Source organism: Gorilla gorilla, chromosome 9 (assembly GCF_029281585.2).
Source record: "Gorilla gorilla gorilla isolate KB3781 chromosome 9, NHGRI_mGorGor1-v2.1_pri, whole genome shotgun sequence".
In the NCBI taxonomy this organism is placed as follows: domain Eukaryota; kingdom Metazoa; phylum Chordata; class Mammalia; order Primates; family Hominidae; genus Gorilla; species Gorilla gorilla.
The window spans coordinates 101950200-101970915 of NC_073233.2; the positions used below are offsets into that span (position 1 = coordinate 101950200).

General features: G+C 38.9%; 1 protein-coding gene and 1 pseudogene across 1 annotated transcript in view; one reads left to right on the top strand and one right to left on the bottom strand.

Moving 5' to 3' along the window:
- HEPHL1 (hephaestin like 1) overlaps nt 1-20716 on the top strand; it is an 86002-nt gene that overhangs the window by 12443 nt on the left and 52843 nt on the right. Inside the window, exon 2 of the mRNA XM_004051979.5 lies at nt 5593-5837. Coding sequence (XP_004052027.1) covers nt 5593-5837 — 245 coding nt within the window. The remainder of the gene's footprint in view (nt 1-5592; nt 5838-20716) is intronic.
- Nucleotides 14954-15904, bottom strand: LOC101134989 (prohibitin 1-like; annotated as a pseudogene).

Consider the following 20716-nt stretch of genomic DNA (forward strand, 5'->3'; position numbering starts at 1 on the left):
GCTGGGGCTTAGGAATAAAAAGGATGTTTAAAGGGGTATTGTCTTCAATGAGCTCACAAACCAGAGATGTGCATATCTCACTGTAACACGCTTTGGTGAGTACCATTATTAGCACATGAACAAAGCACTGTGTATGTAGAGAGGAGGAAAAGAGGAAGAGTGTGAATCTACCTAAAAGGGTGCTTGGCAGGTAGAGAATGAGGAAGACCATTGAGGCCCAGGAAAAAGAATGTGCTGAAGTCTTAAAATGCTGAAAGGACATGGTGTGTACCAAGAAGAGAGTGTCTGATCTGGCAGAAGCATGGGGACCTGGGAGTTGGGGCAAAGAGGGAGGAAATGAGGTTGGAGAGAAAAGCTGTTGCTTCAAAGAGGACTTTTTCTGCTTTGATTTGAACCTGTGGATCCTTCTCCCCAGCTTGACTCAGATGTCCTTTCTTCCATCTGCCTAAGTGATTCTTCTACCTTCTAAGGTGGTTCCCATCTTCTGCTCCATGCGGGATGGATTCCAGGCTGCTCAATATGTTGATCTCTAGCTCCATCATCCTGAAAAGTCTGCAGGGTGGGCAAAGCCACCATTTATTATTAAGACTGCTTAGGAGCTTTGAAGTAGGAGCTGCTTTGAAGTAGGAGTGCCTGAGTCACTGTATACTAACGTGATCATCTCTTTGAGGAAATGAAGATGAAGCCCTGAAAATATCTCTTTATCTTTTTGATCTATAGTATTTTTCCCAACCTTAATGAAGCTAACAAAGATTCATTATTTAATACAAAAGCTATCAGACCTGGTGTGACTCCATCAACAAAGGAATGTGGCTGTAAACCCTGTTTGTCAGCAGGTCTGCCCCTTGTCAGAAAGAAGGGAGAGCAATGCAGAAAAGATGACATTTAAGTAAAGAAAGATAATAAAACTTCACAAAGAAAGTCCCAGACTAGACAGGCAAGCAGATGCCACCCTGGGCCACTGGGAGTAGGAGGGCCAGCTGAATCAGATACCAAGGAATAACATCCCCCAAATCAGGCATGAAGTTAAACAGAGCCCTGGTGAGCATACAGTTGTAATGACTCAGTATTCAGAGGTGGAAGGTAAGGAAGGGGCTTGATCCAGTGAGCAGAAGCAGATGAGAAAAATCATGTGGGCAGGTATGATGAAGAGGAATCAGATATAGGATCCTTCCAAAATTGTCTTCCCAAGACACAGATCTGGTCAAATACATCTGTTTAAGAATCTTCAGTGGCTCTTAGTTGAAGATACAATTACATCTAAATGCCTTAGCCAAGCACTCAGATTTCTCCACAGTTTCACTCTTATCAAATTTTCTGGTCCTATAAAGCTGCCTGTGATCTCCTGAACTGACCTCTAATTCTCTCACCTGGATACGTTTCTCAAGCTCTTCCTTCTACTTGAGTAAGGTATTGAGGTGTCTCTCCCTCTGTCCTAAATTCCCATAACATGTTCTTTTCCTACAATTCTTAGCAGTTTCCTTTGTGCAGGTAACAATGGCTTTGTTCCTTCCTCTTGACTACAAACGTACTTATTTAGAGATTGTACCTTTTTTATTATTGTACTCAAAACAACATCTAGCCCAGTACTTTGCATGCTATAAATCCTTAATCTGTACTTGTTGGAAGTCAGCAGAATGGCTTTCAAGCTTACCCAAGACTGAAACAGAGGCGATGCCTGTGGGATCTTCTGGGAGAGTTCCTTCTTTTTTAAATCTTTTATTATACTTTAAGTTCTAGGGTACATGTGCACAACGTGCAGGTTTGTTACACATGTATGCATGTGCCATGTTGGTGTGCTGCACCCATTAAGTCATCATTTACATTAGGTATATCCTGGAAGAGTTCTTAAAGGGGTCATGCGGGGTGATAGGGGCAGCCAGAGCCTATGACAAAGGCAGGCAGAGGCTTCCTGTTGGTCCCCCTCCAGAGTGGTCATGAAAGTCTCTTTTATTTTATTTTATTTTTTGAGACGGAGTCTCGCTCTGTCACCCAGGCTGGAGTGCAGTGGCGCGATCTCGGCTCACTGCAAGCTCCGCCTCCTGGGTTCATGCCATTCTCCTGCCTCAGCCTCCTGAGTAGCTGGGACTACAGGCGCCCGCTACCACGCCCGGCTAATTTTTTGTATTTTTAGTAGAGACGGGGTTTCACCGTGTTAGCCAGGATGGTCTCGATCTCCTGACCTCGTGATCCACCCGCCTCGGCCTCCCAAAGTGCTGGGATTACAGGCGAGAGCCAACGCGCACAGCCTGAAAGTCTCTTTTAAATTTAATTTTATTTATTACCTTCCTTTTATACCACCACTGAATGCCTGAAGTTCATGGAAGCCCTTAAGGGCGTATTTCATTAGGGTGACACAGTCATACATGAGTAGAAACTTTATATATTCTGGTCCAGGAAATATGTCCACCTCAGAAGGAGCACTGTCCCTGGACAGAATAGGAATTCAAATGAGGTACAGTTAAAGGCTGAACCCCAAGGGTCTATGAGTTTCTAGCTCCACCTGCTGATGTCTGAGGCTGGGGCTTGGGACTAGACAAGGGTGCCTGACCAAGGTATCTGCCTAGGATTCTGACTTGGAGAAGGGAGAGAAGAATCAAAGAGGATCGTTGTGCCCTATGCTGAGAGGGGTGAGGGATGGGAAGAGTTGGTGCAGGACACTCTAGAGGAATTTGTGAGACTTGAGTCATCTCACAACTTTTCAGGCTCCAATGCCATAGAACAGAGCTTCTAGAGTCTTCTAGATCCAACTGGTCTACCCATCTTAGAATTACCCTGACACTCACTGTGGACCTGGAATGAACAAAACTGCATGAATTGCTCACTCTGGCCCAGGGTGGGTGGATTGAATACTCTGTTAGACATTAATTCCTTTGGGAAAGGCTGGGATAAGTTTCCTTTGGAAACAATTGGGAAAGAAAAGAAAAACAGAAAAAATTATTAGGGCCACAGAAAAGTAGAAGAGAGAAGTGCTCCATGATACCTGACACGTGCTTAACACGTTTTTTGAATAAATTATATGAATGATTGAATTCTTGGAACTGAGTAAAAGAATAGGAAGTACAATAAAATAAAAACAGAAAAAATGAAAAGAAATAGTCATACGATGATGAAAAAAAGTAGGAGTTGATTAGAGGGGAAAAAGTCAATAGCCAAATTTAAGAGATTAGAGGAACAAACAACTCTCAGACAGACTTCGTCCTGTGGTTACCTGAAGCTCCAGACTCATGTCCCAGTTCCAAGTACACAAGAAAGAGATCCTTCACAAGTCCCTGGATTTTCTCAGATTTAACCAACCAGACACTCTGTGGCTGTCCTTGAACTAATCATGGTGGCCCACGGTAGGCTGGCTGGGGGATGAATGATATCAATTGGCCAGGTCCGGATCACAAGTCCTGCCCTAACAACAGCTTATTAGAGAAACTTGGTGTGCTTATAGGCTAGGCTGAGGCACTTGCTCTGTTAGTGGGGTTGGGGGATGGAACCCCATCCGAAGCACAGAGAATGAGAGTGGGAAAGGTGTGCTCTCCCACTCTGGGCACACTCCTCACTCCTCAAAGAGTGGAGTGTGTGTGCCGAGTTGCCAAAACTTTAAAATGTCTTCTACATCAACTTTTTCTATTTTTTTTTTCTTGAGTAACTCTTCATTGTTCGAGAGTATACTGAAGCATTACTTCCTTAAGGAAACTTCCCCTGACTTATCTTTGACTCCAGATTAGATGCCCCAGAACATAATGTGTGTTCTCGTAACTCTCCCTTCTAGAATAGGGGCTCCTTCAAGGCAGGGGCTTTGTCTTTTTTCCTCCATATCCCTGGTACTACTGAGGGCAGGGCTTGGTATAATTAATATTTGTTGGATAACTGAGAGAGAATAAATGCACGGACACTTGCAGGAGTGTGTCTCAGAGTAAGATGTGGCCTCTTGCCCCCAAAAGGGACACAGCTACATTGGGATGGCTGCACCCAGGAGTGGTGGAGCTTTTGCTCAAGCAGAAGCCAGTATTTATGGAGCTGGAGCTAGGATGGGAGCTCCAAGCCAAGCAAATAGACTGAGAATGGGGAAGGGGGCTTCACCTCTCCAGGAGAAAATTGTCAGGCACCTCCCAAGTGGTGCTATTGTTTCAGGCTTCCAGACACCAGGGACTGAGTCTGCCCTACGTCTAGGTCCCCAGGAAGGCATCTGGTCATCTCAAGTCTTAGAATTCTGTTTTTCTCATGTCCACCCCTTTTCTTCTATTGCACCACCCACTTCTGGTCTCATAACAGTCTCTCTGCCCCTCAACTTTGCTCTGCCTTTTCCTCAACTCCTTTAAAACTTGCACACCACTGCCATAGAAGGGTCCTTGAACACATGATTATTATGTCACCCATTTTGTGAAAAACCTCAGTGAGTCTCAGTGCTTCCAAGATAAATTTTAAATTCTCCAACCCGGAATTAAACTTGTCAGTCTATCTCCGGAACTTACCTGCATCCTTCTCTCTCACTCCTCACTTCCTAGACCTGTGCACCAGCCTATAACCTGCTCTTCCCATTCCGTCTGCACTGCTTCCTCCTCACTGTACATCTGTTGTCCCACTTAGTGTCCTCACTTTTCCCTTTTGTTATCCAATCCTACTTCTCCTTAATTCTTGCAATTGTCTGACCTCTTGTACCCGCAGCAATCTTTTCATTCTCCAAACTTTTTTTTTTTTTTTTTTGAGACAGGATCTTGCTCTGTCCACCCAGGCTAGAGTGCAGTGGTGCGATCTTGGCTCACCAGAGCCTTAACTTCCCAGGCTCAAGTGATCCTCCCACCTTAGCCTCCCAAAGTGGGATTACAGGCATGAGCCACTATGCCTGGCTATTTTTTTTTAAGACGGAATCTTGATCTGTCACCCAGGCTGGCACGATCATGGCTCACTGCAGCCTTGATTTCCCAGGCTTGAGTGATCCTCCTGCCTCAGCATATCAGGTAGCTAGGACTACAGGAGGCCCACCACCATGCTCGGCTTTTTTGTTTGTTTGTTTGCAGAAACAGGGTCTCACTATGTTGTCCAGGCTGGTCTCAAACTCCTAGGCTCAAGAGATCTGCCTGCCTTGGCCTCCCATTGCTGGGATTACAGGTGTGGACCACTATGCCTGGCCTCCCTGAACTATTACGTTCCTAGAAATGTTGAGCCTGTATCTGTTGTATCAATCATTCACTTGACACTTAATCATCTAAGCCCATTATTTGATTACAAACTTTTGTACACTGTCTAGTCACAGGCTGAGAATGCAGTAAATGTGCAATGAGTGTTAGTTAAATGAAAAAGCAAAGGGGAACATGTTGAGTGGAAAGGGGCAAATTTGTAGTGTGGCTTTAGAGTTCTTTGGATTTGTTTTAGTTTGATTGTGAATACTGCTTGTGCCCTTTGGCTTGCCACTTCATTGCTGAATCTCATTTCCACATTAGTAAATTGAGGATAATCTTCCGAGCCCTACAGAGGTTGCAGCTTATAGTGAACACCGAATGAGAGGTCATACATGCAATACTTTATAAACTCCTAGTGGTAAGCTATTAGGGCTTCTCTTTTCATTTCAATTAAAAATGTTTTTCTTCTTACTTTTAGACTTGCAACCTTATTTCTCGAAAGAGGGCCCAACAGGATAGGCAGTATTTACAAAAAGGCTGTTTACAGACGCTTCACGGATGGAACCTACTCCATAGAGATCCCCAAACCTCCCTGGCTTGGATTCCTGGGCCCCATCTTGAGGGCCGAAGTGGGTGATGTGATTATCATTCATTTAAAGAACTTTGCTTCTCGACCTTACTCTCTGCATCCACATGGCGTTTTCTACAACAAAGATTCAGAAGGTAAATATCAATCCTTTATTACTGGGGTCTTGTCTCTATTTCATAAGTAAGGTAACTGTCAGAGTTAAAGAGATTTTAGGAGCACAATGATTACATGGATATATTTATCTTCTCTCTGTCTGCTTCTCCATCCATCTCCATCTATCTATTCTGTCTCTCTCTTCCCTTTCTTGCTTTTTTTTTTTTTTTTTTTTTGAGAGGTAGTCTCACTCTGTTGCCCAGGCTGGAATGCAGTGGCATGATATCAGCTCACTGCAACCTCCGTCTCCCTGGTTCAAGATATTCTCCTGCCTCAGCCTCTCTAGTAGCTGGGATTACAGATGTGCACCATCACGCCCAGCTAATTTTTTGTATTTTTAGTAGAGAAAATATGGTTTCACCACATTGGCCAAGCTGGTCTCAACCTCCTGACCTCAAATGATCCGCCCGCCTCAGCCTCTCAAAGTGCTGGGATTGCAGGCGTGAGCCACCATGCCCGGCTCCCCTTCATGTTTTTTCTTTCCCTTATTTCCTACCTCTCCTCTTTCTTGCTCTTCTTTATGTTGACACAGAACTCCTCGGTACCTGCTCCACCATGCCCCAGGAGCACACTAGCTTTCTTCCTTGTCACTTAGTTGTGCCTGATTTGCACACTGGATAAAGGGCAACACGCTCCTATCTCCAGTAGCAGCCTTGGCTGTGGGTACATTTTTATCAACAGAAGCTGATCCACACTCCTTGCTTCAGGCGGCTGTTTTTGGTGCTGCCTTTGTGAAGCAGCCCTGTCTTCCTTCTTGTGTGTATGTTAGGAGTTTCATTAGGGCAGTTTCTGGATTCCTCCCTAATTGAAAAATATTAAACAACTTTCTTAGACTTTTGAGACAGAAGTATTTCTCCAACATCAAAAATATTTTTTTTGAATCCTGTATTTCATTCTTGCTCATGACCTGGTGGAATAGGTTGAAAGGTGCTGTACCTGCTAGGTGACTGCTTCTAGGAAATGTGCCAGCACAGTGCCATTAACTCTGATGCAACTCACATTATCATCAAGGAGGAGTTTCTGGGCATTAACAAATATCCCAAGGCAGCCTAACTTGTGAGGCAGCTGCCCCAGCCATGACTCTATAAGCAGCCAGAGGAGAGAACTCTGATGGTGAACACACAACTGGGATTGCCCTTTGTTCTGGGCTCTTTTCCTCCACCTGGAGTGCAGCCAAGATTTGGTAGTTCTTAGTTGTTGAGGATGAGCACAAAAATTGTGCCAGGTAAACTTTAAGGTGTAACTATGAACACATTTTCTTTAATACAGTTTTTTTAACTTTTATTTTAAGTTCAGGGATATAAGTGCAGGTTCGTTACATAGGTAAACTTGTGTCATGGGGATCTGTTGTGAAGATTATTTCATCAACCAGGAATTAAGCCTAGTCCCCATTAGTTATTTTTCCTGATCCTCTCCCTCCTCCAACCCTCCACCCTCTGCTAGGCCCCAGTGTGTGTTGTTCCCCTCTATGTTTCCATGTGTTCTCATAATTTAGCTCCCACTTATAAGTGAGAATATGCGATATTTGGTTTTCTCTTCCTGTGTTAGTTTGCTAAGGATAATGGCCTCCAGCTTTATCCATGTCCCTGCAAAGGACATCATCTCATTCTTCTTATGGCTGCATAGTATTCCAAGGTGTATATGCATGTCATTTTCTTTATCCAGTTTATCACTGATGGGAGTTCAGGTTGACTCCATGTGTCTTATTTATGCTGCACGTAGCAAGTAAAGATGTACCAAGATAGTTGTGCCTGCCTTTTCAAATATGGAGAAAATAGGGGCATCTTTAAGTGTAATTTTTGTCTTCACTCCTCCATATGTTTCTGGAAAGCATACCTTAATAGAGTTAATGGTGTCCTGAAAAATCATTTAGGCCAGTGATTCTAAAGCTTTATAGGGCTACAAATTCTTTTTTCAAAAAAATTGTGGTAAAACATATGAACATAAAATTTACCATTTTAACCATTTTCAAGTGTTCAATTCGGTGGCATTAATTACATCCACAAGGTTGTACAATCATCACCATTATCTATTTCCACAACCTTTTCATCATCCCAAACCGCAACTATATAGCCATTAATCAATACCTCTCCATTCCTCCCTTTTGCTGCCCCACTGGTAACTTCTATTCTGCTTTCTATGTCTGTGAATGTGCCTTTTGTGTCTGGCCTATTTCACTTAGCATAATATTTTCAATGCTTATGCATATTGTAGTATGCATCATAATGTAATTCCTTTTAAGGCTGAATTACTATTCAATTGCATGTATATACCACACTTTGTTTATCCGTTCATCTGTTGATGAATGCTTTGGTTGTTTCCACATCTTGGCTATTGTGAATAATACTGCTATAAACATTGGTGCACCGCAGATCTTTCTGAGCATCTGTGAGAGCCATGAGCCCTTGCACCAGAAAAATATGTATGTGCATAATTTTTTTTTGAGATGGGGTCTCGCTCTGTCACTCAGGCTGGAGTGCAGTAGTGCAGTCATGGTTCATTGCAGCCTTGAACTCCTGTGCTCAAGTGATCCTCCTGCCTCACCCTCCCAAGTAGCTGGGACCACAGGCATCTGCCACTACACCTGGCTAATTTTTAAAATTTTTTCATAGAGATAGGATCTTGCTGTGTTGTCCTGGCTGGCCTCAAATTCCTGGCCTCAAGCAGTCCTCCTACCTTGGCCTCTCAAAGTGCAGGGATAACAGTAATGAGCCACTGTGCCCAGCCTGTGGACAAAATTTTGAACCCACTTTTAAGAGGTTCTCAGAGTCCCTGAAAACATTCATAGGTCCTTAAATTAAGAACATTTCAAATGTTGTTTACCCAGGAAACCTTCTCTCTATCCTGTCTGCAGGACTGTCCCATTTCAGAAGTGTGTTGGTTTATCTCATAACACTTAATACTGGCTGGCCATGGTGGCTCATGCCTATAATCCCAGCATTTTGGGAGGCCGAGGTGGGTGGATCACCTGAGGTCGGGCATTTGAGACCAGCCTGGCCAACAGGCGAAACCCCATCTCTACTAAAAATACAAAAAATTAGCCAGGAGTTGTGGCACATGCCTATAACCCCAGCTACTTGGGAGGCTGAGGCAGGAGAGTCACTTGAACCTGGGAGGTGGAGGCTGCAGTGAGCCGAGATCATGCCATTGCACTCCAGCCTGGGCAACAGAGCAAGACTCCATCTCAAAAGAAACAAAAAACAAAACAAAACAAAAACAAAAACAAACCCCACTTAATACTGGTATAGTAGACATACAAATGGCCAACAGGTTTATTAAAAAAATGCTCAACATCACTAATCACTGGGGAAGTGCAAATCAGAACTACAAGGAGATCTCATCTTACCCCAGCTAAAATGGCTATTATCAAAAAGACAAAAAGTACCCCCCGCAAAACCCAAAAAACAAAAACAACCAGATACTGGCAAAGACACAAAGAAAAGAGAATACTTATACACTGTTGGTGGCAATGTAAATTAGTACAGCCACTACGGAAAACAGTATGGAGATTCTTCAAAAAATGAAAACTAGAACTACCATATGACCCAGCAGTCCCACTACTGGGCATTTAACCAAAGGAATAAACCTTTCATTGAGCACCCACCAGGTGTCAGACACTGACTCCCAGGTGCCAGACATTGACTCTGGGTCCTGAGAATAAAAGATGAATGAATCATAGGCTGTAGTAAAAAAAAAAAAAAATCAATGACCATAAGTATAAGGAGTTAATTTCAGTGCTCTTAATTCTGCTCTATTGATCTATATACTTATCCTTGGACCAATGCCGCAGTGTCTTGATTACTGTGAAATTCTAGTAAGTTTTGAAATGGAGTCGCATAAATCCTTCAACTTTGTTATTCTTTTCAAGGCTTTTTGGCTGTTTAGGTTCTTTCCCTCCATATATATATTTGATCAGCTATTAATTTTTACCAAAAAAATCAGCTAGGATTTTGATAGCAGTCGCTTTGCGTTAATTTGGTTGATAAATTGTAGGAAAATTCCATGTGCATTTAAAAACAAATGGCCATCTTACCAATATTGAGTCTTTCAATCCATGAACATGGAATTTAGGTCTTTAATTTCTCTCAGTAATGTTTTAGCTTTTAGTATACAAGATTTGCATTTCTTTTGTTAAATTTATTCCAAAGTATTTTATTTTTTCTGTTGATGTTATGAATGGAATAGTTTTCTTTATTTCATTTTTGGATTGTTTGGTGCTAGTGCATAGAAAGGATTAATTTTTGTATGTTGAAGTTATAGTCTACTTCGTTGCTAAACTTGTTTGTTAGTAGATGTTTAGTGGATTTCTTGGAATTTTCTACATATGGACTTAAGCCATTGTGAATGAAGAGAGTTTTAATTCTTCCTTACCGGTGTGTATACCTTTACGTTTTTTCTTTTGACTTATTACACAGCTATAACCTTTAGGAAAATATGTAATATTAGTAGTGAGACCAGATATTCTTACCTTTTTCCCAATCTTAGGAAGAAAGCATTTTGTCTTCCTCCGTTAGGCATGAGGCTAGCTGTACATTTTTTTCTAGATGGCTTTTTATCAGATTGAGAAAATTTCTTTCTTTTTTTTAATTTTGAATTTTTGTGGGAACATAGTAGATGTATATATTTATGGGTTGCATGAGATATTTTGATACAAGCATGCAATGCATAATAATAACATCATAGTACATGGAGTATCCATCACCTCAAGCATTTATCCTTTGTGTTTCAGACAATCCAATTATACTCTTTTCATTATTCTAAAATGCACAAATTATTTTTGACTATTGTCACCCTGTTGTGCTGGCAAATAATAGGTCTTATTAATTCTTTCTGTTTTTTTGTATCCATTAATCATCCCCACTTCCTCCCACCTTTCCACTACCCTTCCTGGCTTCTGGTATCCATCCTTCTATTCTGTATGAGTTCAATTGTTTTAATTTTTAGTTCCCACAAACAAGTGAGAACATGTGAAGTTTGTCTTTCTGTGCCTGGCTTATTTCACTTAACATAATGACCTCCGGTTCCATCCACATTGTTGCAAATTCTTTCTTGTGGCTGAATAGTACTCCATTGTGTATATGTACCACATCTTTATCCATTTGTCTGCTTATTGACACAGTTTGCTTCCAAATCTTGGCTACTGTGAATAGTGCTGCAATAAACATGGGAGTACAGATATCTGATTTCCTTTTTGGGGGGTACATTAAAATGGGGTATGTAGCCATACCAGTGGGATTGCTGGATCACATGATAGCTCTGTTTTTAGTTTTCTGTGGAAATTTCAAACTGCTCTCCATAGTGGTTGTACTAATTTACATTCCCACCAACAATGTACAAGGGTTCCATTTTCTCCACATCCTCACTAGCATTTTTTATTGCCTGTCTTTTGAATAAAAGTCATTTTAACTGGGTTGGGAGAATATCACGTTGTAGTTTTGATTTACATTTCTCTGATGACCAATAATGTTAAGCACCTTTTCATACACCTGTTTACCATTTGTATGTCTTCTTTTGAGAAATAGCTATTCAGATCTTTTGCCCATTTTTTAATCTGGTAATTAGATTTTTTCCTATAGCGTTCCTTATATATTCTGGTTATTAATCCCAGATAGGTAGTTTGCAAATATTTTCTCCCATTCTATGGATTGTCTCTTCACTTTGTTGATTGTTTCCTTTGCTGTGTAGAAGTGTTTTAACTTAATGTGATCCCATTTGTCCACTTGTGCCTTGATTGCCTGTGCTTGTGGGGTATTACTCAAGAAATCTTTGCCCAGACTAATGTCCTGGAGAGTTTGCCCAGTATTTTCTTGTAGCAGTTTTATAGTTTAAGGTCTTAAAGTTTTTAATCCATTTTGATTTGATTTGATTTTTGTGAGACATAGACATAGACATTTTTGGTGAGACATAGGAGTCTAGTTTTATTCTTCTGCATATGGGTATCCAGTTTTCCCAGTACCATTTATTGAAGAGACTGTCTTTTCCCCAGTGTGTGTTCTTGGCACCTTTGTCAAAAGTTAGTTCACTGTAGATGTATGGATTTATTTCCAGGTTCTATATTCTGTTCCATTTGTCTATGTGTCTGTTTTTATGCCACTACCATGCCATTTGGGTTACTATAGCTCTGTAGTATAATTTGAAGTCAGGTAATGTGATTCCTCCAGTTTTGTCTTTTTTACTTAGGATGGCTTTGGCTATTCTGGTTTTTTTGTTGTTCCATATAAATTTTAGGAATGTTTTTTCAATTTCTGTGAAGACTGTCATTGGTATTTTGATAGGGATTGCTTTGGGCAGTATGAACATTTTAACAATATTGATTCTTCCAATCCATGAACATGAAATGTTTTTCCATTTTTTTGTCCTCTTCAATTTCTTTCATCAGTGTTTTATAGTTTTCATTACAAAGATCCTTCATTTCCTTAGTTACGTTAACTTCTAGGTATTTAATTTTATTTGTAGCTACTGTAAATGGGATTACTTTCTTGATTTCTTTTTCAGATTATTCACTGTTGGCATATCGAAATGCTACTGATTTTGTATGTTGATTTTGTATCCTGCAACTTTACTAAATTTGTAAGTTATAATAGTTTTTGGTGGAGCCGTTAGGTTTTTCCAAATGTAAGATTATATCATCTGCAAATAAGGATAATTTGACTTTTTCCTTTCCAGTTTGGATGTCCTTATTTCTTCCTTTTGTCTGATTGTTTTAGCTGGGACTGGAGGAAATTCCTTTGTATTCCTAGTTTGTTGAGAGTTTTTCACTAAGTAAGTACTGGATTTTGTTCAATACTTTTCTATATCCATTGAGATGGTAATGTGGCTTTTCTATATCTATTGAGATACATTGATATATATTACATCAACTAATTTTTGGATGTTAAGCCAACCTGGAAATCATGGGATAAATCCCATTTGGCCATGGTGTAGAATCCTTTTTATATGCTGATAGATGCAATTTGCTAATATTTTGTTAAGAATTTTTGTGTCTAAGTCATGAAGGATATTGGTCTGTAGTTTTCTTGTGATGTTTGTATCTGATTTTGTTGTCAAGGTAATACTTGCCTCATAGAAGGAATTGGAAAGTCTCCACTCTTCTATTTTCTGAAAGATTTTGTAAAGGACTGGCATGGATTTTTTTTAGTATTTGATAGAATTTTTATATAAAACCACTGAACCTGAATTTACTTTCAGGGAGGATCTTTAGTTACTAATTCAATTTGTTATAGGTATATTCCATTTTTTTATTTTTATATTTTAGTCAGTTTTGGTAACTTGTGTCTTCCTAGAAATTTGTGTGTTTCATCTCAGTTGTCTATTATTTTGGCAGAAAGTTGCCTATAATATTTCCTTATAATCCTTTTAATTTCTGTATGGTCAGTGATGTTGCCTCTTTCATTCCTGACTTTGGCAATTAGTGTTCTCTTTCTCTCTTGGCCAGTCTAAATGAAGTCCTCTCAATTTTGTTGATCTTTTCTAAGTACCAACTTTTGGTTTCATCTATTTTATATTTTTTTTTCTGTTTTCTCTTTCATTGATTTCTGTTCCAATCTTTATTTCTTCTTTCTACTTGCTTTGGGTTTGTTTTTCTCTTCTGTTTCTAGTTTCTTAAGATGAAAGCTTAGGTTATTGATTTGAGAGTTTTTTTTAACTTCTGAGATAGATGACTTAAAATCTAAATTTCCTTTTTAAGCATGGCTTTACCTGTATCTCACAAATTTTGATATTTTTGTCTTCATTTTAATTCAGTTCAAAATATTTTACAATATCCCTTGTGATTTCTTCTTTGACCTGTGGGTTACTTAGAAGTGTATCATTTTATTTCCAAATATTTAGATGATTTCAAAGATTTCTTTCTGTAGATATTTAATTTAATTCCATTGTGATTGAAAAATATGCTTTGTATGATAGTAATCCTTTTCAATGTATTGAAACTTATTTTATGCCTAGTATGTGCTCCATTCTGGAGAATCATCCATGTGCTCTGTAAAGAAGGTATATTCTACAGTCATTGGGTGCAATGTTCCAGAGACATCATTTAGGTATAATTGGTTCATAGTATTGTTCAAGTCTCCTATATCCTTGCTGACTTTCTGTTTAGGTGTTCTATCAGTTATTGAGAGTTGAGTATTGAAATCTTCAACAATTATTGTTGAGTTGTCTATTTGTTCTTTTTTTGGGGAAGGTCTGAGTGTCATTTATTAACAACAGTTTATACAGATCTATTTTCAAAGCACAGGCACAGAGCCCTGGAGAAGAGCAGTCTCTGAACAAGGAAGCCAGGAACACAGGATGTACACATCTTTGGCAGGCATGTTTAGCCCCAGAAGGATTCAATACTTCAAGTTGGAATTCCATTGGATATTTGAGAGGGACCAAAATTGAGGGTAGAAAGAAGTCTTCAACAGGACTCAGATCTCAGTCTAGGGCTCCTCTTGCACTATCTAAGTCCATCCAAGTATTAGGACCCTGGGGGGCAACAGTCAGGCCTACCCATTTCAACAGAAGCAGATTCTTCAATCTGCACTCAGTTAGTTCACACTTGTTTCCACTGGTCACACAGTTAAAGAGAATCAGCCTTATAGTAAGAGACAGACCACTTTCTCTCTGACCCTCTCCAGCACCTCTCTTCAGCTCCATCTGTGCAGGAACTGCTGGGAAAATTGAGGCCTACCTTTTCAATTCAGCTGCATGTGCTTTTACCCTCAAATCTTCAATCAATGATAGGATGGAGGCTACATGTGTACTCAGGCTGACAACTGTTCTCCCCAGTCCATCACACACATTGCCCTACCTTAGTTCTGTCAATTGCAGTACCTAGGCTGGAGCTACAGTAGACCTCAAATTGGGACCTAAAGCAAGTCTGCATAGGCACTTGGGAATTTTTCGTAGGGGAGAGGATAAAAAAGTCGTTGAATATGCAAAGAAAGAAAGAGCTTCATTTGATACTTAGACATCTGAAGTGATTTTACTTTTATTTTCTTCACTTTAAGCCAATCATGAAATTTCACAGTGATTTCTCAGGTAGGAGCAGAAGGAAGACACTGTTAATCATTGGGGCTGTGGCCCAGTTGGCTTGAGGAAGTACAGGCAGGGTGGGTCCTTACTGGGGCAGCTGGAGGGGTACAGACTGCTCTGCCGGAAGGTAGGTGATGATATGAGAGCATAAGAACTGGTATGTAATGTCATCTGCAGCTTCCAGCTTGTGTAGCTCAATCTGGCCATCACCTGTGGTGGCCAGTGAATTGGCACTCAGCTCAGCTGCCTTGGAGACTCCCTTGGCAGAGATGATGGCCACCTTTTTCTGCTGCTCAGATTTTCCACCACGAATCTGGCCCTCTCTGATTCCTGCTGAGCCACCTGTTTCACTCCTACCACTTCTGTGAACTCCTTCCCAAAGGTCAGATGTGTCAAGGACACATCATCCAAGATGAGCTCAAAGGTGGCTACTTAGTCTGCAAGGTCGTTGCTAACCTGCCTGGAGACCAGCTCTCTCTGGGTGATCAGTTCTCCATCATCAAAGTAAGCCATCAGTAACATGACGATCTTTTCACATCATCCAGGATGAGCTCAAAGGTGGCTGCTTGCTCCGTAAGGTCGTTTGTTAACCTGCTTGGAGACCAGCTCTCTCTGGGTGATCAGTTCTCCAGTATCAAAGTAAGCAATTGGTAATGTGAGGATCTCTTAGTGATGTACAGCAGCACGCGCTTATCATAGTCCTCTCCAATCCTGGTGAAGATGTGAGGAAGCTGGCTAGTGACAGGCTGGAAGACAATGCGCTCTGTGATCTTGACATTCTGTAAATCTTCGCTACCAGTGATGACTGGTGTGTTATGTGATCAAGAGAAGCAGTCAACGATAATTGGTTTCTGTACCCATAGGATGAGAAAATGAGTTCCATTCTGTACTGCAATGTCCTGTACTCCATGGAATCTGCCAAAGATTTAGCTCTGTGCTCAGCATCCACATAATATAAGGCAGAGCCTACCATGCCTCCTGTAACAGCTAAGGCCAGGCCAAACTTGCCAATGGACTCTAACACTTTGGCAGCCATGTTTCCTTCTGCTGGACCCATTCTCTGTTCTTTAAATTAAGTCAGTTTTTCCTTCCTGTATTTTGATGCATTTTTGTTAGATATGAATACATTTATAATTGTTATATTTTCCTGATATATTGACCCTTTTATCGCAACAAAATATCTTTGTCTCTAATAACATTTCTTGTCTTAAAATCTATTTTGTCTGTTATTGATATAGCCTCTTACTTTTGCTATTTGAATTATTTTACTTTCAACCTATTTGTGTCTTTCAATGTAAGACACAATACAAAGAGCATATAATAGAATTTTGCTTTTTTCCCCCCAGTTTGACAATCTCTACATTTTGATTGTGGTGTTAGACCATTCACAGTTAATGTAATTATTTATTAGTTTGATTTATATTTGTCATTTTGCTAATTATTTTCTATATGTCTTCTATATTTTTTGTTCCTCTGGTCCTCTTTTACTGCCTTCTTTTGTGTTAAACAAATATTTCTTAGAATAATGTGTTAATTTCTGTTTATTTTTTAGCCTATATATCATTGAGTTATTTTCTTATTGGTTTGCCTCAGGATTGTAATATGCACCCTAGTTTATTACATTTACCAACTAAATTCTGGTAAAATGTCGAAGCTTTGCTCCATAAAGCTCCATTCTCTCCCCCTCCTTTGTGCTATTATTGATATCTATCTATCTATCTATCTATCTATCTATCTATCTATCTATCTATCGATAATGCCCTTCTCTAAATAAACCCAGCAATACATTGTTATATACTTGGTGCTTTATATTACTTTATGACTTTTAAAAAATAAAGAAAATAAAGGAAAATATATTTATAGAACCTTTTATATTAAGTCATATATTTCCAGTTTCTGGTGCTTTTCATTTCTTCCTGTGAATTCAAGTTACTCTGTGGTGTCGTTTCCATTTATTATGAAGTTTTGTTGTCCTTTAGTATTCCTTGTAAGGCAGTTCTGCTAGTAACAAACTCACTCAGTCTTTATTTATCTAGAACATCTTGCCTTTAGTTTTGAAGGATAGTTTTGCTGGATATAGCATTCTTGGCTAATATTTCCTCCCTGGCACTTTAGGTATATCATCTCATTGTCTTCTGGTTTCGAATGTTCAGATAAGAAGTCAACCATTAATCATGTTGATGCTCCCTTGTACGTGATAGGTCATTTTTGTCTATCTGATTTCAATGTTATCTTTTTGTCTTCCTTTCCTCTTTCCACAGTTTAGCAATGATGTATCTATTTGTGGACCTCTTTGTATTTATCAAATTTTGGCTCATTAGGCTTCTTTGATGTGTAGGTTAATGTTTTTCATCAAATTTGGGAAATTTTTGGCCATTATTTCTTCAAATATTTATCCCACACTTTCTTTTTGTTGTTCTCCCCTCTTTCTGCAGATAACTGTTATACACATGTTAGTAAATACATTGTCCCACTGGTCTCTGAGGTTCTGTCCATTTTCTTCTATTTTCCCCACCTCTCTTTTCCAGATAGGATAATTTCTATTGATCTATCTTTAAGTTCACTGATACTTTCTTTTGCCTTCTTGAATATATTGTTGAGCTCCTCTAGTATTTTATTTAATTTATTGTACTTTTCAATGCCAAAATTCCAATTGGATTCTTTTTAATATTTCTATTTGCTTATTAAGATTCTCTATTTGTTGAGTTGTTTTTCCCACTTTTCTTCAGCCCTTTACATATAATTCCTTTTAGTTGTTTGAACGTATTTATTATAGCTGCTTTGAAGTCTTTCTCTGCTAAATTCAACCTATAAGGACATATAGAGAGATAGTTTCCACTGGCTGCCTTTTTTTCTCTGACTATTAATCACACTTGCCTGTTTCTTTGTGTTTCTCATATTTTTGTTGTTCTTGAAAACTGGATATTTTTAAGAATATAATGTAGCATATCTGGATTCTCATTCCTTCATCAACTCTAGGTTATTTTTTTTGCTTGCTTCTTTGTTTAGTAACCTGTGGGCTAAATCTGTGGATTATCTTTCCTATAGTGTGTGGCCACTGCGATGTCTGCTTTTTTTATTATTTATTTTTATTTTTAAGCCTGGCTTCTGAGAGGTCATTCCTATGTCTGCTTAGCTCAGTGGTCAGCAAATGATCTGAAGAAGTTGTGCCTAAGCATCTTGAGCCAATAAATCTTATATTCTCTGCTAGTGGATCTGTGAGTGGCTAGAAAACCAGTGCTGTAGAATCCTACTCCTCTTAGCTGATGTTCAGCAGTTTCAAGCATAAACATTGCTATATGTTTTTATTCAATTTCTAGATACCAAAATGGTTTGTTATTTTTTTAATCAATTTTGTCTAACTTTATAGTTGCTTTTTTGGGAAGAGAATTTGCTGACTTCTTTGCTCTCCTTTAACAAGGTTTTGTCTTTGCTACAGCTGTAAGCTTAAAAGTCTTGAAGTCTCTGCTTAATTCAACTTAGTGTTTGCTGTGAGCCAGACACAATACTGGGTTGCAAAGAAGAGTAAATATACAGTTGTTGCTTCCAAGATATCATCCAGGGGAGGGGTAGAGAATGGAACTTAGAAGTGGGTTCAGCGGGTGGGGCTAACATTAATTGAGCAGCTATTTTATGCTAATGCCTGAGCCAGACCTCTTATATACATTCCTTCATTTAATGATAGAATGAACTAGTGCTTTCTTGACCTACATCTGAAATATGCTTAAGTTATTAGGACTATTTAAAAATAAATTTTATTGTTTTTTAAATTTTATTTTTATTTTATTTGTTTTATTTCTATAGAGATGGGGTCTCGCTATGTTTCCTAGACTAGACTCAAACTCCTGGCCTCAAGCAATCCTCACACCTTGGCATCTCAAAGTGCTCATATTACAAGTGTGAGTCACTGCCTCACCTGGCCTGGTTTTTGCTTTAATATAAAAAAGTATAAAGAAGAGGAAAATTGCACACAATCTGATTCTTTACATACTCACTAAATTAGTTCAAAATAGAAAATTAAAGGGAAAGTGCCAAATGAACATGGTTAGAAGTTCTTAAGAGTAAAGAGGTATAAGAAGAAAAGTTAAAGCCCTGCTCACTTGTCTTTCACTCCAAAGGCAATAATCTTAAACAATTTCTATAAATTTTTCACAGACTTTTTCTATACATATATTAGCATGTATGTATGTGTATATCCTTGCTCATTTGTATAAAAGGGATTATGCTATAATGCTTTCTGTTTTTCACTTTTTACTTTGTCTTGGAGATTTTCTCATATTAGTACATATAGTGAGGCTTGCATTTAACAATTGTGCAATATCCCACCATATGAACATATCAGTTCAGTACTGATAATTATTTAGGTGGCTTCCGGTTCATGTAATTTGAAAAATAGTTTCAAGTATGTTTGTACAATACATTATTACAAATAAAAATTGCTGGTTGTATATACTTTCTTTGAATAGGAATTGGCAAGCTGTCTTCTGAAAAATTGCAAATTTTACTCTCTGCCATTTGTTTGTGAATGAGCTTAATTCTCCCACGACCCCATCAATCCTCAAAATTCTCAAATCTGATGGGTAAAAAAATTGTGTAAGTTTTAAAAGCTCACACAGCCTAGAACATATATAAGCAAATAAATAGTGTTTTATACTTTCATATTGTTAATGACACCATTGATCAAAAGCCTTAATAAATTCTTTTGAAAATGACTTTCAGAACAACTTAATAAGCTACCTATCTCCAAATCACGTCTTCCTTTATATTTATACTTTATTTTTGATTCCCAATGATATTCTTCAACTTGAGTGGTGGCACAAAGGCTCTGTTTGGGGATTCTCTCTCCTCATTTCAGTAATAGCCTTCAATAACTCCTAATAATAATAAAAACAAGGCCCATTAAGTAAATTGTGAACATAAGAATTTCTAGAACAATTGTTATTTGTATTGATTTGTATCATATAATCAATTCAAAATAAGTGATCTCAATCGAAACTTCGAGACAAGTCCACTGCTTACCCACCCTCACTCAACTCCTGAACCTCCATATATAAATCTCTCCATATAGAAAAGAATCTTCCAAGCCATGCATTTTATTCATAGGGCTTTGGACAAAGGCAGTGTAAGGTAATGCCACTCAGTCATATTTTATTTTACATATATATATATACGCACTGGGGTAGATCTTGAAGATACGATCATGAGCAAAAAGAAGCCTAGTATTTGCTTTAATGCAGCTTACAGTCTAACATGAGAAAGAGACATTAGTCAAGCAATCATACATACACACACACGCACACACGATATATATATGTGTGTGTATATGTATACACATATACATACTATATATGTGTGTAAATATATATATGGTGTGTGTGTATAAACACTTACATATACACACATATAATTAAAAACTTAGGCAAATGCTATAAATAAATAAGATAGTTTACTGAAAGGCTGCTATATACCAGGCACTGTGATAAGTGCTTTATAGATATCATATCCTACAAGTCTCAACAACTCTTAAGAGGTAGGCATTTATGATTATCACCACCTAACAGATAAGAAGCTAAGAGTCATGGAAGAGAAGGAAATTGCCCAAGCTGCATACCTAACAAGTGATGGAGGTAAGATTCCTTTCCAGGCAGTCTAATTTCAGTGGCTGTGAGCTTAACCAGTGGCTCTACTGCCCTTCTCTCAGTGTGAATGCATTTTAGGTAACTGACCCAGTCCAGGGAGTTCAGGATTGCCTGAGCCAGACTATGCTGGACCTTCTAATCTATATTAAACACATTTGACCTTCATCCCAACACTGATGGGAAGCCATGAAATGATTTTAAACAGGGAA